This window comes from Dermochelys coriacea, chromosome 15 (assembly GCF_009764565.3).
Source record: "Dermochelys coriacea isolate rDerCor1 chromosome 15, rDerCor1.pri.v4, whole genome shotgun sequence".
Classification (NCBI taxonomy): domain Eukaryota; kingdom Metazoa; phylum Chordata; order Testudines; family Dermochelyidae; genus Dermochelys; species Dermochelys coriacea.
The window spans coordinates 27,617,524-27,635,414 of NC_050082.1; the positions used below are offsets into that span (position 1 = coordinate 27,617,524).

The 17,891-nt window shown below is 38.4% G+C and overlaps 1 protein-coding gene across 6 annotated transcripts in view; it reads right to left on the reverse strand.

Annotated features, from left to right (window-relative positions):
* The window catches only part of HECTD4 (HECT domain E3 ubiquitin protein ligase 4), a 117,172-nt gene that overhangs the window by 19,519 nt on the left and 79,762 nt on the right, over positions 1-17,891 (reverse strand). For all 6 annotated transcript variants that reach the window (XM_038373280.2, XM_043498305.1, XM_038373281.2 and 3 more), the window contains 16 exons: positions 14,808-14,911; positions 14,356-14,517; positions 14,101-14,249; positions 13,716-13,795; positions 13,427-13,590; positions 12,647-12,884; positions 12,046-12,182; positions 11,749-11,875; positions 8,846-8,983; positions 8,217-8,353; positions 7,904-8,064; positions 6,709-6,890; positions 4,686-4,891; positions 4,184-4,314; positions 3,703-3,908; positions 2,586-2,765 (listed from right to left, as the gene is read on the reverse strand). In XM_038373280.2, coding sequence (XP_038229208.1) covers positions 2,586-2,765; positions 3,703-3,908; positions 4,184-4,314; positions 4,686-4,891; positions 6,709-6,890; positions 7,904-8,064; positions 8,217-8,353; positions 8,846-8,983; positions 11,749-11,875; positions 12,046-12,182; positions 12,647-12,884; positions 13,427-13,590; positions 13,716-13,795; positions 14,101-14,249; positions 14,356-14,517; positions 14,808-14,911 — 2,502 coding nt within the window. The remainder of the gene's footprint in view (positions 1-2,585; positions 2,766-3,702; positions 3,909-4,183; positions 4,315-4,685; positions 4,892-6,708; positions 6,891-7,903; positions 8,065-8,216; positions 8,354-8,845; positions 8,984-11,748; positions 11,876-12,045; positions 12,183-12,646; positions 12,885-13,426; positions 13,591-13,715; positions 13,796-14,100; positions 14,250-14,355; positions 14,518-14,807; positions 14,912-17,891) is intronic.

The following is a 17,891-nucleotide window of genomic DNA, read 5'->3' on the forward strand; positions in this document are numbered from 1 at the left end:
AAGATTCACCAGCCAGATACCCAGGAAAGAATTTTCTATAGTAACTCAGATCCCATCCATCTAATATCCCATCTCAGGGGATTTGGCCTATTTACCCTGAATATTTAAAGATCAGTTACTTACCAAAATCCCATTATCCCATCATACCATCTCCTCCATAAACTTATCGAGTAGAATCTTAAAACCAGATAGATCTTTTGCCCCCACTGCTTCCCTTGGAAGGTTATTCCAAAACTTCACTCCTCTGATGGTTAAAAACCTTCGTCTGATTTCAAGTCTAAACTTCCTGATGGCCAGTTTATACCCATTTGTTCTTGTGTCCACATTGGTGCTGAGCTTAAATAATTCCTCTCCCTCTCCTATATTTATCCCTCTGATATATTTATAGAGAGCAATCATATCTCCCCTCAACCTTCTTTAAGTTAGGCTAAACAAGCCAAGCTCCTTAAGTCTCCTTTCATAAGACAAGTTTTCCATTCCTCGGATCATCCTAGTAGCCCTTCTCTGTACCTGCTCCAGTTTGAATTCATCCTTTTTAAACATGGGAGACCAGAACTGCACACAGTATTCTAGGTGAGGTCTCACCAGTGCCTTGTATAACGGTACTAAAACCTCCTTATCCCTACTGGAAATGCCTCTCCTGATGCATCCCAAAACCGCATTAGCTTTTTTCACAGCCATATCACATTGGCAGCTCATAGTCATCCTATGATCAACCAATACTCCAAGGTCCTTCTCCTCTTCCGTTACTTCTAATTGATGCGTCCCCAGCTTATAACTAAAATTCTTGTTATTAATCCCTAAATGCATAACCTTACACTTCTCACTATTAAATTTCATCCTATTACTATTACTCCAGTTTACAAGGTCATCCAGATCCTCCTGTATAATATCCCGATCCTTCTCCGAATTTGCAATACCTCCCAGCTTTGTATCATCTGCAAACTTTATTAGCACACTCCCACTTTTTGTGCCAAGGTCAGTAACAAAAAGATTAAATAAGATTGGTCCCAAAACCGATTCAACGGGTGTAAAATCAAGCAAGGCCACTTACAAACCCAGAAGGATATTCTTCCCACAGAGACATCTTCATGCAACCAACAAATACATAATACTAGAAGGTTCTATGGCAAAACAAACCTACATTTTGTATCGCTCAAGTTCAGCAGGCTTTAAATGCATCATCTTGACTAAAATTTAAAAAAAGCAAGAATACAATCTGATCAATGGGCCTGTGTTTACTGTAATGCTGCATTCAGTTTATCTTGTGATGGATATCTCCACATTTCCAGTTTTTGTTATACTCCAGATTTTTCAAACTAACAACATAACTGCATCACAAGAAGCTATCATGAGAAGCTGGAGATACTAGCAGCTGGGTAGGGATAACTGAAGCTTTGAGGCAATTGGAAAAGTGTCGGAGACCATTTGTGATTATGGGCAAGGCAACAATTTTGGCTTGGAGGTCATGGTAACTGTTCACAGTAATTGTGAATTTTAATGAAGTGTGTGAAACCTGCAGTGATGGCTCCTGTGTGCCTGGCTCCCTGCTGTGGGCGTTGTGACTGGGCTGATGAGGTCACAATGCCACTCTGGTTTGGTGCATAAACCTGGTCATAGATGGAGATGGAGGGGTGGATGTGCCAAACCTGAGTGGCGCTGTGACTTAGTGTACTGGGTCACCATGCCTACAGCGGGAAGCAGGGCCCAGCCCAACAGGACAGGAGCTGCCACTGCAGGAGGAGGGAGCGGTGGGCTCTCACGCTCCAACACCCCCACATCTCTGGGATTTTTTTCATGACTCTGGGATTTTTTTCCCCTTGCACCTCTGCCGTGAAATTGACTAAAAATTTGAATGGCAAAATCATAGACTTAATTTTGGGATAAGCCCATGACCTGGATATTTCTCTTAAAATGATCAGCAGAGAAGCAGTTAGTGCTTATACTTAGATTTTCCCTTAGATAAAGCTTATACTTTAAGATTTCATAGTTAATACAATGAGATAAATATGAGTGGTGTAAACGGCCACATTCATGAATTTAAGCCACCTGGAGGCTTAGGAGGACAGTACTCTAGCAGTTTACACTCTATTTAGATTTACAAAATCGTTTTCACAACCATAAGTGCTAGATTTTTTTACAATTAAAGCTCAGAACGTAGGCTTCTCTGGTGCAGCATTGGCTGCATTGGAGAATACATAGGCTCCTGGTTACTAAGTAACCTCATTGTCAACACATCCTTGCACTGATGAGATAAGGGGTAAAATTTTCAAAAGCTCTTAAGTGACTCCCAAGTCTCATTTTCAAAAGTCATTCAGGCACTTAGGCGCTGTTGAAAATTTTACCCAATGTACTTAATAGATATCAGCTGGAAAATCTTCATGTGATTTTTCTAGTACTGAGTTTATTTTAGAATTTGGCATTATTAAACCATGCAAATTCACACTGTTTTGGAGTTTAGTAATTATGATGGAATTTATGGTTTTTAAAGGAAGTTTAAATACTGTAATTTTTTCTTTCTGAACATTCCAGTTGATCAGCTGTTTCATTGGTAATTAAATACTCAAAAAATACTGTACTCTCACCTAAGAGTTCCACCATTTGTAAGAGAACTGAAGCAGGGATAGTATCCAATTCATCTTCTGATTTTACATCACCATCCTCTAATTTCCAAGTTAACAGCTGTTCTGTAAACGCCATAGCCAGAGGGAATTCAAGTGGAAGAGAGTGCAAAACTAAGACAGCACCAGGAGGGGGGGATACTCCTTAAACAAGACAACAGAGAGGAATTCCCATTACAATTCTATAAACTAGAAGGCAACAACTGTGTCAAGAAAAAGCAAAGTCTTATTATGCCAGGTTCAAACATTGTTTTAAATTTTTCTAAGCTTAAGTGTTTGTTAAGTGAGGTAGTTGATTAAATCGACTAATCCTCTCATTAAACAGAAATGAAAAGTCAGAAAAGGAAAATATTAAGTTAATGATGTAGCCAGATGTAGAGTTCTGGATTTGTATTTGTACTCATTAAAATGTGTAAATCTTTCATATTCATTGTACTACAGACAATGGTTTCCTGAATGTTGACAGGACACTAGGGCTAGTACAAAATGGAATACAGGAATTATAGTGACCATAAGTGGTGAGACTGAAGAATTTATTGAAAAAAAACTTGCTTTTTTGCCTTTTCTACCCACCCCCCCCCGAATTATAAACAAATCAAGCTATTTCTCCTACAGCCTGGCGGGAAGAAAGAATGTTATTTCTACTGAAATATTTCCAAGGGGCCCAGATCCTACAGTGATGATGGCCAGCCATATAACTATCTACATAGATAAAACTAGGTTAAAATGTGGCATCTCAAATAAAGCACCAACCTGGGGCAATGGTTCAGGACTGAACTTAGAGTGCAGCCTGCTCAGTCACCCGCCCCAATCCCTGCAGCAAGCAGGGGAGACCCCCCGGAAAACTCCAAGCATCGGCTGGTTTCTGAGAACTGATGACATTGAAGTGTGAGGTGCTGTCAGTTTAGAAGTGCCCGGACAGTATCAAACCTTGCCTGTTTAATTAGTGACAGCATATTCCTCTTGCCTGGTATTTTCTGATACCTTGCACAGCACACACGAACAGAACGTAGGTTTGGTGCTGCTTCAGAAAACTCTGATAAATAAGGTGATTTAGTTTGCAAATACTAAAAACATTTACCTAATTTGATGTGGACCTTGTCAGTGGAGATAATCACTGAAGGATACTGATTGGTTGTTGGGGGTGGTGTCAAGCCTGTGTTGGTTGGAGAGGCATCCCGAGGGTAACATACTGCCTCAGTTAGGTTTAACTGACCGTTCCTCTTTATTTTATGACCAAGACCATAGACAAACACTCGAGCCCATGGAGCCTTATACAGGGAGGAACTAGAAAATAACCAGAAAACAATTTAATTAATTAAAATTAATAAAACCCCAAACTTAAAAAGGACACAATCAAGAGGTATGTCATATCCTTCTGCACTATCATTCCTCACCTCTCCAAGATAAATCCTTGGAAAGGTTTGTGTGGAAAAATTAACACAAGCATTACATAGACTTCCCAAAGAGGTCTTAGAGAGAGGCAGATCACAATCCAGGCCCAGCAGCCTAAACAGGGTCTCTTTATAACTGGTTGCTCTCCCGCTTCCTTAATAACTTACTCTTTGCGGAATCCAGACTGACTTTCCTTACAGGACACAGCTACAAAAGCAGCCCCAGGAAAATTAACATCCATATTGACTTTGGACTCTGAAATAGGGAACTCTTCAGCGGGGAATTGTTCTGGTGCGGTCTGTAAAATGACATTTAACAATGAAAGCCTCAGAGAAGCAAAGCAATAAGCCAAAACCCCTTCCTTGCCCCTTATTTTACAGCTAAAAATAGTACTGCAAAGTAGTTAGATAACTTGAGACCATTCATTTCAGTACTACACAGGCTATCCCCCTGCATGTGTGCACAAAGTGTACAGTATGACCAGATAGCATTGCAGTGTGTTCAGAGAAATACTGCAGTGTGATTAACAGAATTATGAATTTAAGGCAGTAATAAGTAATGTAAAAATATTCTGGCAAGAAAGGCCTCTAGAGGAAAAAGATTAATACATATTTTAATTTTCTTTACAGTACTATAAACATTCAGAAAGCATCAAAAAATATCATTTACCTGCAAGAAGGAACAGATTTGTTTAGTTAGTTCTAACAGACTCTCCTCTCCTTGATGTAATGTCCGAGTGATGGCTACAGTCAGCCACTCCCTGATTTGTTGTGAATTGCCCTGGTAGAAAAGGTCTGTGGCAGAACAGTTCTGGGAATGGATACAATGCTGTAGGGACTGGGCCAAAAGAATAGAACTTGAACTGATTGTTCCATCTGTAAAGAACAAATGCAATACACTGCATATTTTGGAAGATCCTCTGAACTTATAAGTAGTCAAAGAAACTCTCAGGAGCATGTTTTAAAAAGCCCACAGATCACAAGCCTTTATATCTGCATTTCTGCCCAAGTGCAAGTCCTCTTAAGGTTTAGCAGTATAAGGAATTCTTCCTGGGCCAAACCTGTGCCCCTGACATTGCTGACACAGAATTGAATGGAGGGTCAAAGGCCTGGTCTCATTCTGTCCTAGCATTATTCCAGTCTTTACATGGACTCCCCCAGGAACAAAAGCAGTGGAAGGGCTCCGGGGCCACCCAACTGTGCCCCACCCTGGAGGCAGTCAGATATCTCCCTACCCCACTGTCACATATGGAGACATTGCTTCCTCCAGTGCCCATGTGGGTGGGAGGAGTATCCCCATCCATGTGATGGCCTGGGAGACAGAAGGGATCGAGTAGCTCCAGCTTGGGGGGGTTCTTTGAAGCTGTACAATGAATCCATGGTGCTTGGGGTTTTTCCCCGCTCATTCCATGAGATGAAGCGGGGAGAAGTGAAGTGGTGTCCCTGTCCTCAAGCTGCTCCCACCCACAAACTATTTTTTAGGGGGCTCCCTATCACTGCCTCCCTTTCAGACTGCTGCTGTCTACTAAGTTACTGCAGGAGCTGTGGAGGGCCAATTTGCAGTGCATGGCGGCATTAGACAAAGCAATTCCTACAGAGCCTGTTTGCAGAAATCCCACTTAGAGGGGTGCAATTATACATATTAACATGATTCAAATTACTCACAGGTTAGCTAATCAAGGGCAGAAATAGAAAAAAAATATTGCTAAGGAGGCAGGAGAAGCAAGGAAGTATGGAGGGAGGGTGTGTGCTTAATTACAAGTATTTAAATTGTAGTCTAGAAAAGGATCCCAAAGCCATGCAATTCCTCAAAATACTCTGTACTCTGCAGAGGAGTCACACATGATGCAGCCTCTGTGAGAGCTAATCCTGTATCAGAATGATTTGTGGGAGGGAAGATCTTCAAGTGCTTTAGATTAACTTTGGGTATTAACAACCTATTTTTAGCTACTTTTTAGTTCCTCCTAAGTGCCCTGCCATGTTGCGTGAACCTCTTAGTACGCATAATGGCATTTGACAGGTTGATTTCCACCATTAACACACATTTGATTTAACCCAAGTTCTTTTCCCAGAATTCAGCCATATGCACTCTCTTAGACTCATGAGGAATTAGTTATCAGATTCATGACTCTGTTAGGAAAAGGATGAACTGTTCTGCAAAACTGGAGATGAGTTGAATTTTGAAAATGAAGTGACCCAACTGGCAGCTATATACCTATACTGAATTCAAACTGTACAACGTTTTCAGTTTCTCACAAAGTATCCCACAAACTAAAAGAAGAATAGCAACATATTAAATGGAATCTGTTTGGCGAAGGAATAAGGAGGGAAATGTCTTTCCTACTGCTTACTTTTCATGAGATCATTAATAAAACATTTGCAAAGAACACACCTCAGTTTAGCCCAGAATTTACTTGACTGATTTTCCATGGTGGTTAGCCCTTTTCTTAGCTACTCATGAATTTAGTAAGAGACTGCTTATTTCATATGTTCATGCAAGTTTGAAAAACTTAATTTATAAACAATAGCTCTTAATGGCTTTGTGAAACAAATTGAAAATTGTCAGTTTCAAGAAACTCCTAAACTTAATTAGTCTTTCACATAGTTCTTTGTAAGCACACACTGACATGGGCATTGCTATACTACTGTATCAAAAGCAACTGAGCTGCTGCATTTTTCAAGTATTATTTTACCAGGAAGGGGTGGTGCAAGAAGTTGGTTGGACAGCAGCTGCAGGTGCTCCAGGGTGATGTCACGGATAGCCGGAATATGAAATAGACGAGTAAACATATGTGGAGATTTGGGGGCAAAAATATTGAGGAGAGCCATGCGGCAGTACAACCGCGCAAGTGAGGCTTCACATCGCAAAAGTTCTCTATAAAAAAGCGAGATACAGAGCTAATTAAAATAGGAACTATACCTAGCACCTTGATTTTTGGACCCACAACAGGTGTATGAACTTAAAAACAGCAATAATTTATTAAGTAGACCCAGATCTTCCTTATTCACTTTGGAAAGCAAATCAATAGTGACTGAATAGGTAGGTTCTATATAAGAAACCCTAATCTTCTCACTACTGCTTATCCAGTCTTTGGGCACGAGCAGGCCACAAGTTTAAAACCCCTATGGCGCTCTTCATAGTTGTGAGGCCCCACATTTATGGATCTGATGATAGGAACAGAGTTCTCTTTACTCGTAACTCTGAGACAAGAGCAGTGAACAAACACGCTTCTCATCTCTAAAAAGAGATGAAGTGATCAATGCCTCAGATTTAATTAGTGATCTGATGGCCCTTTTTGGCAAGGTAAAGGTACAAATTCTTCCTACCCAAAATTCCCTTTACTTTCAGTTGGGACCTCAGATACGGTAGGTCTCTTCCACTAGTGGTCTTTGCTTTTACAGCTTTGTCTTCCAAGTTATGAGTTCAATCCTGTGAAGTGCTCTGAGGACCCACTGAAGTCAGTAGGAATTTGAAGTGTTCAGAATCACACAGGATTGAGCACATAGATGATGAACAGAAATTACCACCATCACAATAAGTGACTATACTAGACAAGATATTTGTATCCTTGACAGAGCTAAATATTTATGAATAATTTAGAGATCATTCTTGTTTTAATAATATCCTATTAAGATCATTATAACTTCTTTTATAAAAAGATGATCTAGCCAATACTATGTGGAGATCAAATGACTTCTTTTTAGGTCTAAACCTAGTGAGTGTACTAAGAAGGTGTTCAGCAGTTTACTTGAAATCTACTATTTAAAGCAAAGCTGCAGTAAGTAATAAATTTTACTGTATGAAACACTGTACGTTCATCCAAATAATATGCATGGAAATATTGATAAAAGAGCTACATTAATACACTACATTAATTTCCTATTTACCTGTGAATTTGGATGTTTGTATTATCCAGAGTAACCAATCCATTTGTTGCAGTCCTCCTATAGCCAGCAGGTGGCCTTTCTAACATGTCAATAGGATACCAGTATCTTACCAACACTCCTTCACTTCTGAGATAAGTCTCTACTTGCACCAATTCATTTACCTGAAATGTCAAAAACAATGCCATCAATACATTGAACACATCTTTACTCAAAGAGCAGAAAACAGCATCTTACATGAACTAGCATGTTTCACCATGTAGATCAGAGAAAAATGCTGTAACCCATTAAAAAACTTAAATATAGCTTTACTCACCGAATCAACATCCAGAACAACACCATGGAGACCAAATGTCTTCAGCATCCCACGAATAGCAAATTTAGGTAAAGCTGTTCCCACAGCATTGCTGGCCACATTGTTACTGTCTGGGGAGCGAGTCACCACTGTGAGGCCTGGAGATAAAGGAATAACATGTCTTCAAAATCATTATTTAACATGAGAAGGTCCTGAATAAACTAACAGTATACACAAACTGACTCCTACCACCCAGAATCTGATAGACTAATCTTTGGCTCAGAATGCACGAAGACTGTTTGCATTAACAATGCACAAGTTGTAGCCTTAGCACACCTGATTCTGCTGTTTGGTGGGTTGTTTTACACATTCACTTTGTGCACAGCACATACATTGACAAGTGATTCACTTTTTAAAAGAGTTATTAAAGAAAGCAAAACAAAAACAGTGATTTAACCCCTCCAGTTCTATCCATTTATTAAACTAAAAAAGTTGCAGCCTTAATTTAACCAAATGATCAGAATGGTCCCTTCTGACCTTAGTATCTATGAATCTATGAAATAATGATTTTGTCTCATGTGCACCAAGGTCAAAGGGTGTTTAGTCCCAACTTTTCTCCTACTGGCAAATAAAGATTGAAATAGACATACCTTTCCGAACTTTATCAATAGTGAATTTATTTGCTTCATCTTTGATATCCTCAATGGTAGGAAGATAGAGGTCTCTTGGGATACCACCATTTTCCTCATAAAGGAATTCTACTGTTTGTCGGGCTATATCGACCATTCCTGATAAACAGAATAGCATTTGGATTAGATGCTGACCTTGGTCTTGTAACAAACCACACAATCTAACAAATATATCACAACACAGTCTCATTTACTCATTACAAGCCAGATTCAGCCACCTCACTCATCTCTTTGGATAAGAGGTAGCAAAAGCTGGCCTTATGTCTAGCACTCAAAAAGACGAAATCAATATTGTACTGATTTCTGGAGAATATTTATAGCGCTAATCTGTTTCAGGAAACAAGTTTGTTTACTACTGATGATAACTATTTCATAGTTAAACTAAATGTTTACCTGCAGACTATAAGCTATTCTGAAAAGACAGTGATAAAGACAACATTGTGGATAATCTACTGCTGCATTATATTAAATAGCATTTCAAGCACTAAGTTTGTGCACTTTGGACAAAGAAAGTAATTCTCATTTACTATTTACCTCTGTAGATTTGCGGTCCAAATAGAAATTTATGAGTAGACATTTTCAAAGCATCATTTTAAGGGATACCATAATTAGAGAGAGACTTAGAGAGAGAACTACCATAGGAAACAAAATAAGAATGGAATGGGTCCATTAGGATAAGTCTTAAAGATAACCTTCCTCAGTCATTTAAATACTTCTTATGCTCACTTAAAAGGGAAAGAAACATGCAAAAGTTCCAGTTCCTTTTGCAACCTCAGATCCTCAGAGCATCAGAAGGGGTACTAGCAGAGCTTTAATACTCCTGCCCTCCAAGTTTTTGCACTATGTTCTAATGCCTGAATGGCTTCCATATCTGGAAACATTGCACTTGGCATATCAAGGCCCCTAGAGTAAAAGAGTAGAGGAAAGGAAAACAGAAGTGGCAGAAGCTCTACTCTTCCAACCCAGCTGAAGTGAGAAACAAACAGATTCTTCCAAAATACTAAGACCACTGCTCATCCTCATCTTCAAAGGCTGATTTGAAGTGAGGCCTTCCTAACAATGAGCTAATATATCCTGCATTAGAGCCCTTAACCTCCGCTACCCAGGGGTACATTAAACTAAGATTAATGAGCCAATGGATTATAATAATCACGAAACAAACTAAGAAAGAGCATTATAAAGGGAAAACCACAGCACAGAAGCTTGTTTTGATTTTATCAGAACAGAAATGTTTATCTACTTCATTGTTCATGACTTTTTTTTTTTTTTAAAGGAATGTTTTATTTTAATCTGCATGAAGAAGTGACTAGGAACCTCAGTGTCAAGTGACTAGGAACAAAGACATACTCAGTCACTCACATGCTAGCTGCTGTATAAATTTTGACCTACCAAGTGCAATTAACTTGAGAGTGGCAAAGAAATAAAAAAAAAAGGACTTTTAAAGCAAAGAGGAGAAAAAACTTATTTACAAAGCACATTTGTCATTGAATATTCAGGCTGATTGGTCCCCGTACATAAGCTGTAGAAGGCAGCTGTTGACTCTCCCGCTGAGTAAGTAACTGTATGTGAGGATGAGCTGCCAAACTTGTACTGAAATGAAAAGTCTTTCTGCAGCATTCCCCTGTGTCCAAATCAATAGTTTATCAACATGGAAGACGACACATCTTGGGAAAAAACCTTAACACTAGAGCTAAGGTTTCTAGCCATAAAAATAAAATGAATTAGCATACATCTGATAGAGGTTACAGCCATGCACTTTGCCAATAGCTCCTGAATAGCAAGTAAAATCAAGTATCAAAAGCAAATACACCACCAGGAGTTCATGAGAACTGTGTAGCATTTTGTCAAGATTTTTTGGTCCTTAACCAAGTAATTTTGATTAAAAGAACTTCTATAGAAAAGTAAATGAAAAAAATCTGACAATACAAGAATATACAACTAAAAAAAAATCTGTCAAAGTAGAGAAATTAAGGTACCAACAATAACATTAATTTTAGTGTTCAAAATGAGCCAAATTAAGTCCTGGGTTCCCATCCTTGCCTGGCAATGGTTTCCTGCAGAACTAGGTTAACAGGTCAGCAGCCTGTATCTTTATGTTGTAACGGTTAGATCTTTGCAATGAAAAATGTAGAACTTTTTTTCAAATGAAAGTAGTGACTCTGTTGAATACAGTAGAATCTAGCAAAAAATGCTAAACTCCCCTTAAATCATGTAATACTTTATTAATTATTATTATTGCTGCATTTGTGACTTTTTGTGCCCAGTGTTAAAGCTTCGTTCTGTTTTTTTTGTGGGGAGATTTCAGTGTGGTACTTACACAAACTCCCTCTTACTGGTTGTCCCATCAGCCCCTACTACTTGCACAACTATCTCATAAGGGGGTAGAGATGTCATTAAGCTCTACTAAATGCTAAAAAGCTGCCAACCATTTCAATCATCTATAACTTTTCTTCTTTCTAAAAACACTCCCCCACGTTTCACATTTCAGTCAGTATTGATGTAGCTGTGTCTAAAAAGTGTGTTTTAAACTCCAAACTACAATGTTTTTCTGTTCACATAGACTCGTAGCTCATAACCTAAAAAACATAAAAGAGTTTGCAGAAACTTTCCACAATCCTCTACCTCACACAAAATATCTCACTTTTGAGCAGAAACCAAGCATGGAAAATATTCGCCCAAAAGAAGAATGTTTCTGTAAGTTACAAGCACAGGAAAAACAGAAGACTAAAACTGTTTTGCAGCCTTGACTCTAGTAAGTGCAACAAGGGTCTGCTAGACCAATCCAGCTCCCAGAGTTTCATTCCTGCATCTGTTATATGCCATGTACAATTGTGATCATAGAAATAAACATTTGATAGTCATACCTAGCTGTAAAGCCCCCTTAATCTGGTCCAGACCAGACTTCCTCTCAGCTTCATTGCGGAACCGTCTTCTAATTGTAGGGAAAACTTTAGTCTCCCAGGCCTTAACCAAGAGGGCATAGTGATCCTCCTGGCAAGAGAAGTCAAACAAAAAACAAAATGGCATTTAGAACAAGAGATTTAAAGGAAACTCTAGTTTCTCAAAGCAACAAAATCAGTTCATGACACATTTTTTTTTAAATACAAGACTTGTAGCTAGAGAGCAGCTCTGTAACATGTGAAGTGTCCCGTCTTCCTTACCCGGGGGATGTCGTCATCATCATCATCATCGCTTTCATCGTCTGCAATAGCAGGGGGATGTGGATCTGGGCCTGATGTGAACAAGTTCTCATAGCTGAGTTCCATTTTATAATGACAAGAAGTGTCACTGTCATATTCTGCAACCAACCAAATGGAAATAATGAACTCCCAATCATTACTAGACATGCTAAAATATTTCATGAAGTTCTTCAGATATGCTGTATTCTGTGGTCTCTCTCCAATCACTTGGTGGAAGTTTAATGCATTTTGACATAGTGTAGCTCACTGAATAATTCAATCAAGTGAGGCATCTAACTACATTCAGAGCCCTAATAAAATAATTTTTCATTATGTTTACTTTAACTCAGAACAATTTGAATGCTTTATTCCATATAAAGTAAAACAAAGATAACTGATTTTTAGAATGCTTTGTCTAAAATGAAGTGAGCATTTATCTGCCAATGTCTATTGTGTTTCTTTAACGATTATTGTATTGGGAAGCACCCTGAGAATTTCAATTAGAGAACATTTAATTGGATTTAGACTCTTTTACTGAAATAAACTGAACATGCTATTTAAATGTTATTAATGATCACTTTACGTTGCTGAGCTGTGGCAACAGCAGCAATTCTACAAGGAGGTCCATGGATTCCAGGATCAGAAGTTATGCTGGTACCAGCATCATTATCACTATCGGAAGCCATGGCAAAAGGCAATGCTTCAAAGTTGGCACTTATTTCTTCAGCTAGGTCAATGCACAGATCAGCAGCATTCCTGTGAGCTTGTCCCTCAGCATAGGCAAACTGGCGAGATCCAAAGTTAGCACGGACTTTTGTATTCTGTAACAAAATTCAAATAAAGCATAAGAAGTTTTTGTTTTAAAGTACTATTTTAACCCTTTGTTGTGATCTTCCTATTCTAAACCTTGGCCACAGGATGAGATCCCCCCTGGTTATTACCATATCCTCTAGTGATATGGATTTCCTTGCATTATTGACCATAAAGTTAAAAAAATAAGTCTGATAATACACAATTGAAAAACAAAGCTGCTCAATACAATATTTGAGCTGTAATTGTTCAGCCTGGTGCTTTCAAGATACAGTCACTTGGACAAATGCAATTTGCAGCAAGGTCACTGTTAAGATTAAAGTGAAGTAATAGTCAAGTAAGGCCTATTAGTATATAAAGATTAACTCAGTCTCCTCATCAGACCAGCTCTACTTTATTGTCTTGATGGGTGAGAATACAAGTTTTAACCCAAATGAATAAATAAAGGTGAAAATGATATTAAAAATATGTCATGATTTCCACCCAGGAACATTGACTAGTGTTGGTGAAAGTCAAATACATCCCAAAGTAGGTGTTTTACTGTTAAACCTGCCTTTTTCTGAATGTGCACCACTGGCCACATTCCACCAGAGACATCCTCCAGATAAGGCCCAAGTCGCTGTCCACAATACGTGAAGTACACTCTTCCCTTAGCTGGCTGTCCTGGAGGGGGAGGAGTGCCTTCTGTTCTCTCCCAGCCAATTCCGGCTATATCACCTAGAGGAAAATAAAACACGACCAAAGAGAAACAAGGATTTTTCTGTTTTTCATCCATTACCTTGTTTATATTTAAGAGGTGTTAGGCTCTCTCAGCTAAGTAAATAAACTGAATTCTGACATACCAGGAGAAAGGGTTACATCCAGTCGAACACTCTTCCACTGTAGCAAGCTGGAGCCATTGTAATGCACAGCTCGTCCATTACTAAGAAAGTAAATGTGAAGAAGAAAGTTAAACATAAAAGAGCAGACCTCTAGGGTAAAAAAATCATTGTAAATGACCATCAGTTAGCATTCAGGTGGTTGCTATATACTGCTAAAATGCAACTGGAACTATCCTCATTTTGATAAGGAATTACTATATTTCAAAACTTTAATCCCTCCATTTAAATTATCTGTTCGGCACTATTCAGGAACAAAAAGCAAGCCTGGTGCCAGTCCAGAGGAGCTTATACTCAGTTTATGTAGTGTACCAGGCTGTAATTTTTAATGAATACATTTGCAACATACTTGTGAAAAAGACATGTGCCAACAGGATTTGTCCATGCTCCGTCCCGCTTTTCTGCTTCAGTGGCAAACCCAAACGAAACTATTGGACCGGTGTCATCATCTGTATCTCCATAGGAAACTATTTCAATCTCCCAGTAAAATGATGGGGCCTAAGGAAACAGCCATGCATAAAATTTGTTGGTCATCTTTTAAAAAAAAAAAAAAAAATGAAGGTAAAACACCACAGAAATTTGCTCCATCACTGTGATTTCTTACTTGTACTGGAACTGGGGAGGTAGCGTAGATAAACGTGCCACGAGGCAGTCCCCCGCCTGCACTAGGGTCAGCCAAAAAGGTCACAGCTGTAAGATGTGATGAGAACATGCAGGCTCGCACAGGTGGAAACACTCTAGAAGGGCTCCAGGTAACCTCTTTGGGCTGTAAAACAGGTAAAGAGTGTTTTAGTCTGACTGCATTTGAGGTCACAAGCTAGATTTCATTCTACTGAAATCCAGTGTCCAAGATCGGCTATGGAATGCATACTCGACCCAGCATATAAAATAAATAACCAATATGTTGCATTCAAGCATGTTTAAGTGTGATGAATTTTTCTTTTTTCCTTTAAACCACTGTAATGGATTGACTCCGGTCATCCTTAGACCACCGTATCAGAAACTGAATCCATTAGAGAAAGAGCCAGAAAAGCAGTGCCTTGTTGATATGTTTACCTGTCTTCTGTCTGCCTGGAGAGGCGGAGGTGGGGGACGAGCACAATCTCGATACAACATTCTTAACCTTTCACATTGTACTTCTACAATGAGAAGCCTTTCCCCTATAACAATACAAACCAAACCAACACCATTAATACTGGGAACGTGAGAGTTTAGTTGGAGACAGTCATTTGAGATCTAAAGATTACACCTGTGCTAAAAATCTCTAAATGTGACAATCAGGTCCATTTCAGAAATTAATCCCTCCCCATCCCAAAATCAAAAAAACCCAAGAAGTACACCTGAGACTGGCTTATATTTCAGCGAAAGCATCATGTATGAGAGGAATTACAAGTCTAAAAATTACATAGAAATTATTTCCAAGTAACAGCAAAATTTCATTTTAAGTGAACAAAAGCAGTTGATCTGCATTAAGGGCTGTCACTCCATCCTTACCTAGCATGGATGGTAAAGAAGTAGTACACAGCACTACAGCACCTAACATCCATACTGTGGAAAGACATCCTCATACCTACACCCCACAGTCACTTTTTAGAATGTCCTTGTTTCGTTTAATTTTCCTTATGACAATACATGTTTGTGTTAAATTTATTTAAAATAAAATCAATGAGCTTGTTACAGCTGCAAATGAAACTGACTAAGACACCATGAAATCAAACTATCCTGCTCGCTGTTAGGTAGTCAAGATGCTTCAATGCGCTGAAGTTTGTAGGATACTTTCAGGTAAGGCAACCTTGAAGTTATAGGTTGATCATTGGAATAAAATGGCCAGTGGAGATACTCACTAGGAACAGAATAGATTGCTATTAAAAGTTAAGCACAGTACCAAATTGTTCGTAAGTATCTAGTGATTTTGGGTACCAAGACAGATATGGAAGGGTGTTCAACATTTTCTGAAAAATCAAGCCGCATTAAGTGTCAAGTTGGGTGCCCAAAAGCTGAGACGCCCCAAATCACTAGTTATTTAAAAAACTAGGCCACAGAGCTTTGGCAGAACGAGAACAGATAAACCTTCTCTCCTATTAAAATATTTAACCTGCGGCTGAACTGACACTGAAAGAACAAGACTTTCATGAAGTGCATGTCTCCCCTGGAAGCTGAGTGCAGATAGTGCTTGAGCTTTTCAGGGCCTAGCTAACATTTCCCTGAAGGTACTATGCTGTGCACAGACCTAACTCTGTGAGCCAGGGAATTCCTAATCAAGGAAAACACTACATTTGAAGAAGAGTTGTGCTAAAGGGGATTTAAACTAATGTTCAAATGACTACAAATGAAGCAAACAATCTAAAACTGAAATTTAAATTAGCATCATCATAATAAATAAAATTTACATAATATTCCTTTTAAAAACTGAAATGAGTAAGAAAAGCTGAAGGGCTAAAGTAACCATTTATCCTGGCTATCAACATGTTTTCACTAGTCCCTATACAGATTAAAAAGTGTGGGTTAAAAACACTTGTTAAAGAAGCTATGCTATTCAAGTCACCTGTAATCGATTCAAAGGTTTAAACTTAATTTCTGATTACACTGAGATTTGGAACATTAGAAGCCAATGAAAACAATATCTCCCAAGATAGCATCCACTTTGGGAAGCAGGAGAGCCATGTCAGTGACATGGGGAAGGGAAATCTTAATGAGAAAAGACAAAATTTGTCAGGCAGGAAGAATTATTTCTTTTGTGTTTTATTTAAACTAACCACACTGAGTATAATCACTATTAGGAACAATATCATGTGTCATAACACAGTTCTACAAAGCCAATATATTTTTAAGTGAAAGATTAAAAACAACTTGTAAGAATAAAAGTTCCAAAGACAGTAGTGGAGTAACCTGAATGCTGAATATTTTTATATTATTGTTAAACAACAGCTGGGGAGAGAAAGACTTACAAGACAGAGAAAGACAGAAATCAACAGCAAAGTGACTGATAATCACTCTGAAATTTTAGGAAGACATCTCAACATTCAAAAAAATGGTCAGATTCACAGCACCATTAAAAAAAAAATTGGAAATTTACATCACCAAATCAGCCTTGTCTGTTCCCCTGCAACTGAAATTATGTCAGCAGTCGATATCTCATAAAAACATACAACAAAATGATGTCACTTACTGCAGGCTGTTTCACAGTAACCAGCAATCAGGAGCTGAAGAGCATGAACAAACTAAAAAAGTTCTATTTACATAAACTTGGTTTTGTTTGCATTTAACTTGTAGTGTCTGGTCAGCAAATATGTATATTGATAAATACATAAAGATCTACTGGAAGTTAGTTTTGAACCAATAAGATGCAGGGCCATCAAGTTTACAACCCAGCATGAGGATGAAGTTAACTTATTCCTGTGCCATAAATTATGCATACCTAATTTCATACTGGAGGCCTAACAGAATTCCATTTGGTTCTACAGACTAACAGCTTCCTTTTCTTCAGTCCTTTTCCTCCACTTAAGCAGCTCTGGCTGTATCTTTTAATCTATCCTCAACCCTAGAACTTCTGCTAGTAGAGTAGTACCCACACAAACAGGGGAGGAGATTGGGAGGTTAAAAATAAGGAAAGAAAATAAGAGTAGTCTTTAAAATAGGCAAGAAGAGCACCAATACACTAAAGAACATAAAAGAGAATAATGAAGGAAAAACAGCAGCTTACACTCACAAAAAACTATGGAGAAATTTTAAAAAAGTCCAAGATTTAGAGACTTCCCTTCATCTCAGTTTGTACATTAGTATGGATGGGTACATTCATGTAAATACCACAGTTTATAAATAAATCAACATCACAACTTACTGATAAAATGATAACTTCTCACAGTTTTGAGTAAATCACCTGCAATTTCATTCAGGCTTGACTTTGCTATTGATTAAAACTGAGTATACCTGCACCCTGATGTATGTATCAATACAAGAGAGACTTCTGATACTCTATCAAAAACAAGACACAAAACCAGTGAACCAGCCATGAGACCAGAGTATTATGAGGGGGAAACTCGACGGCCATATTCACACTAGGTGTAAATCCACTCCCTTTATACCTAAAACCTAATTTTAAGAAGTCAAGCTATTAGCTACCACAAACTTATTTAGATC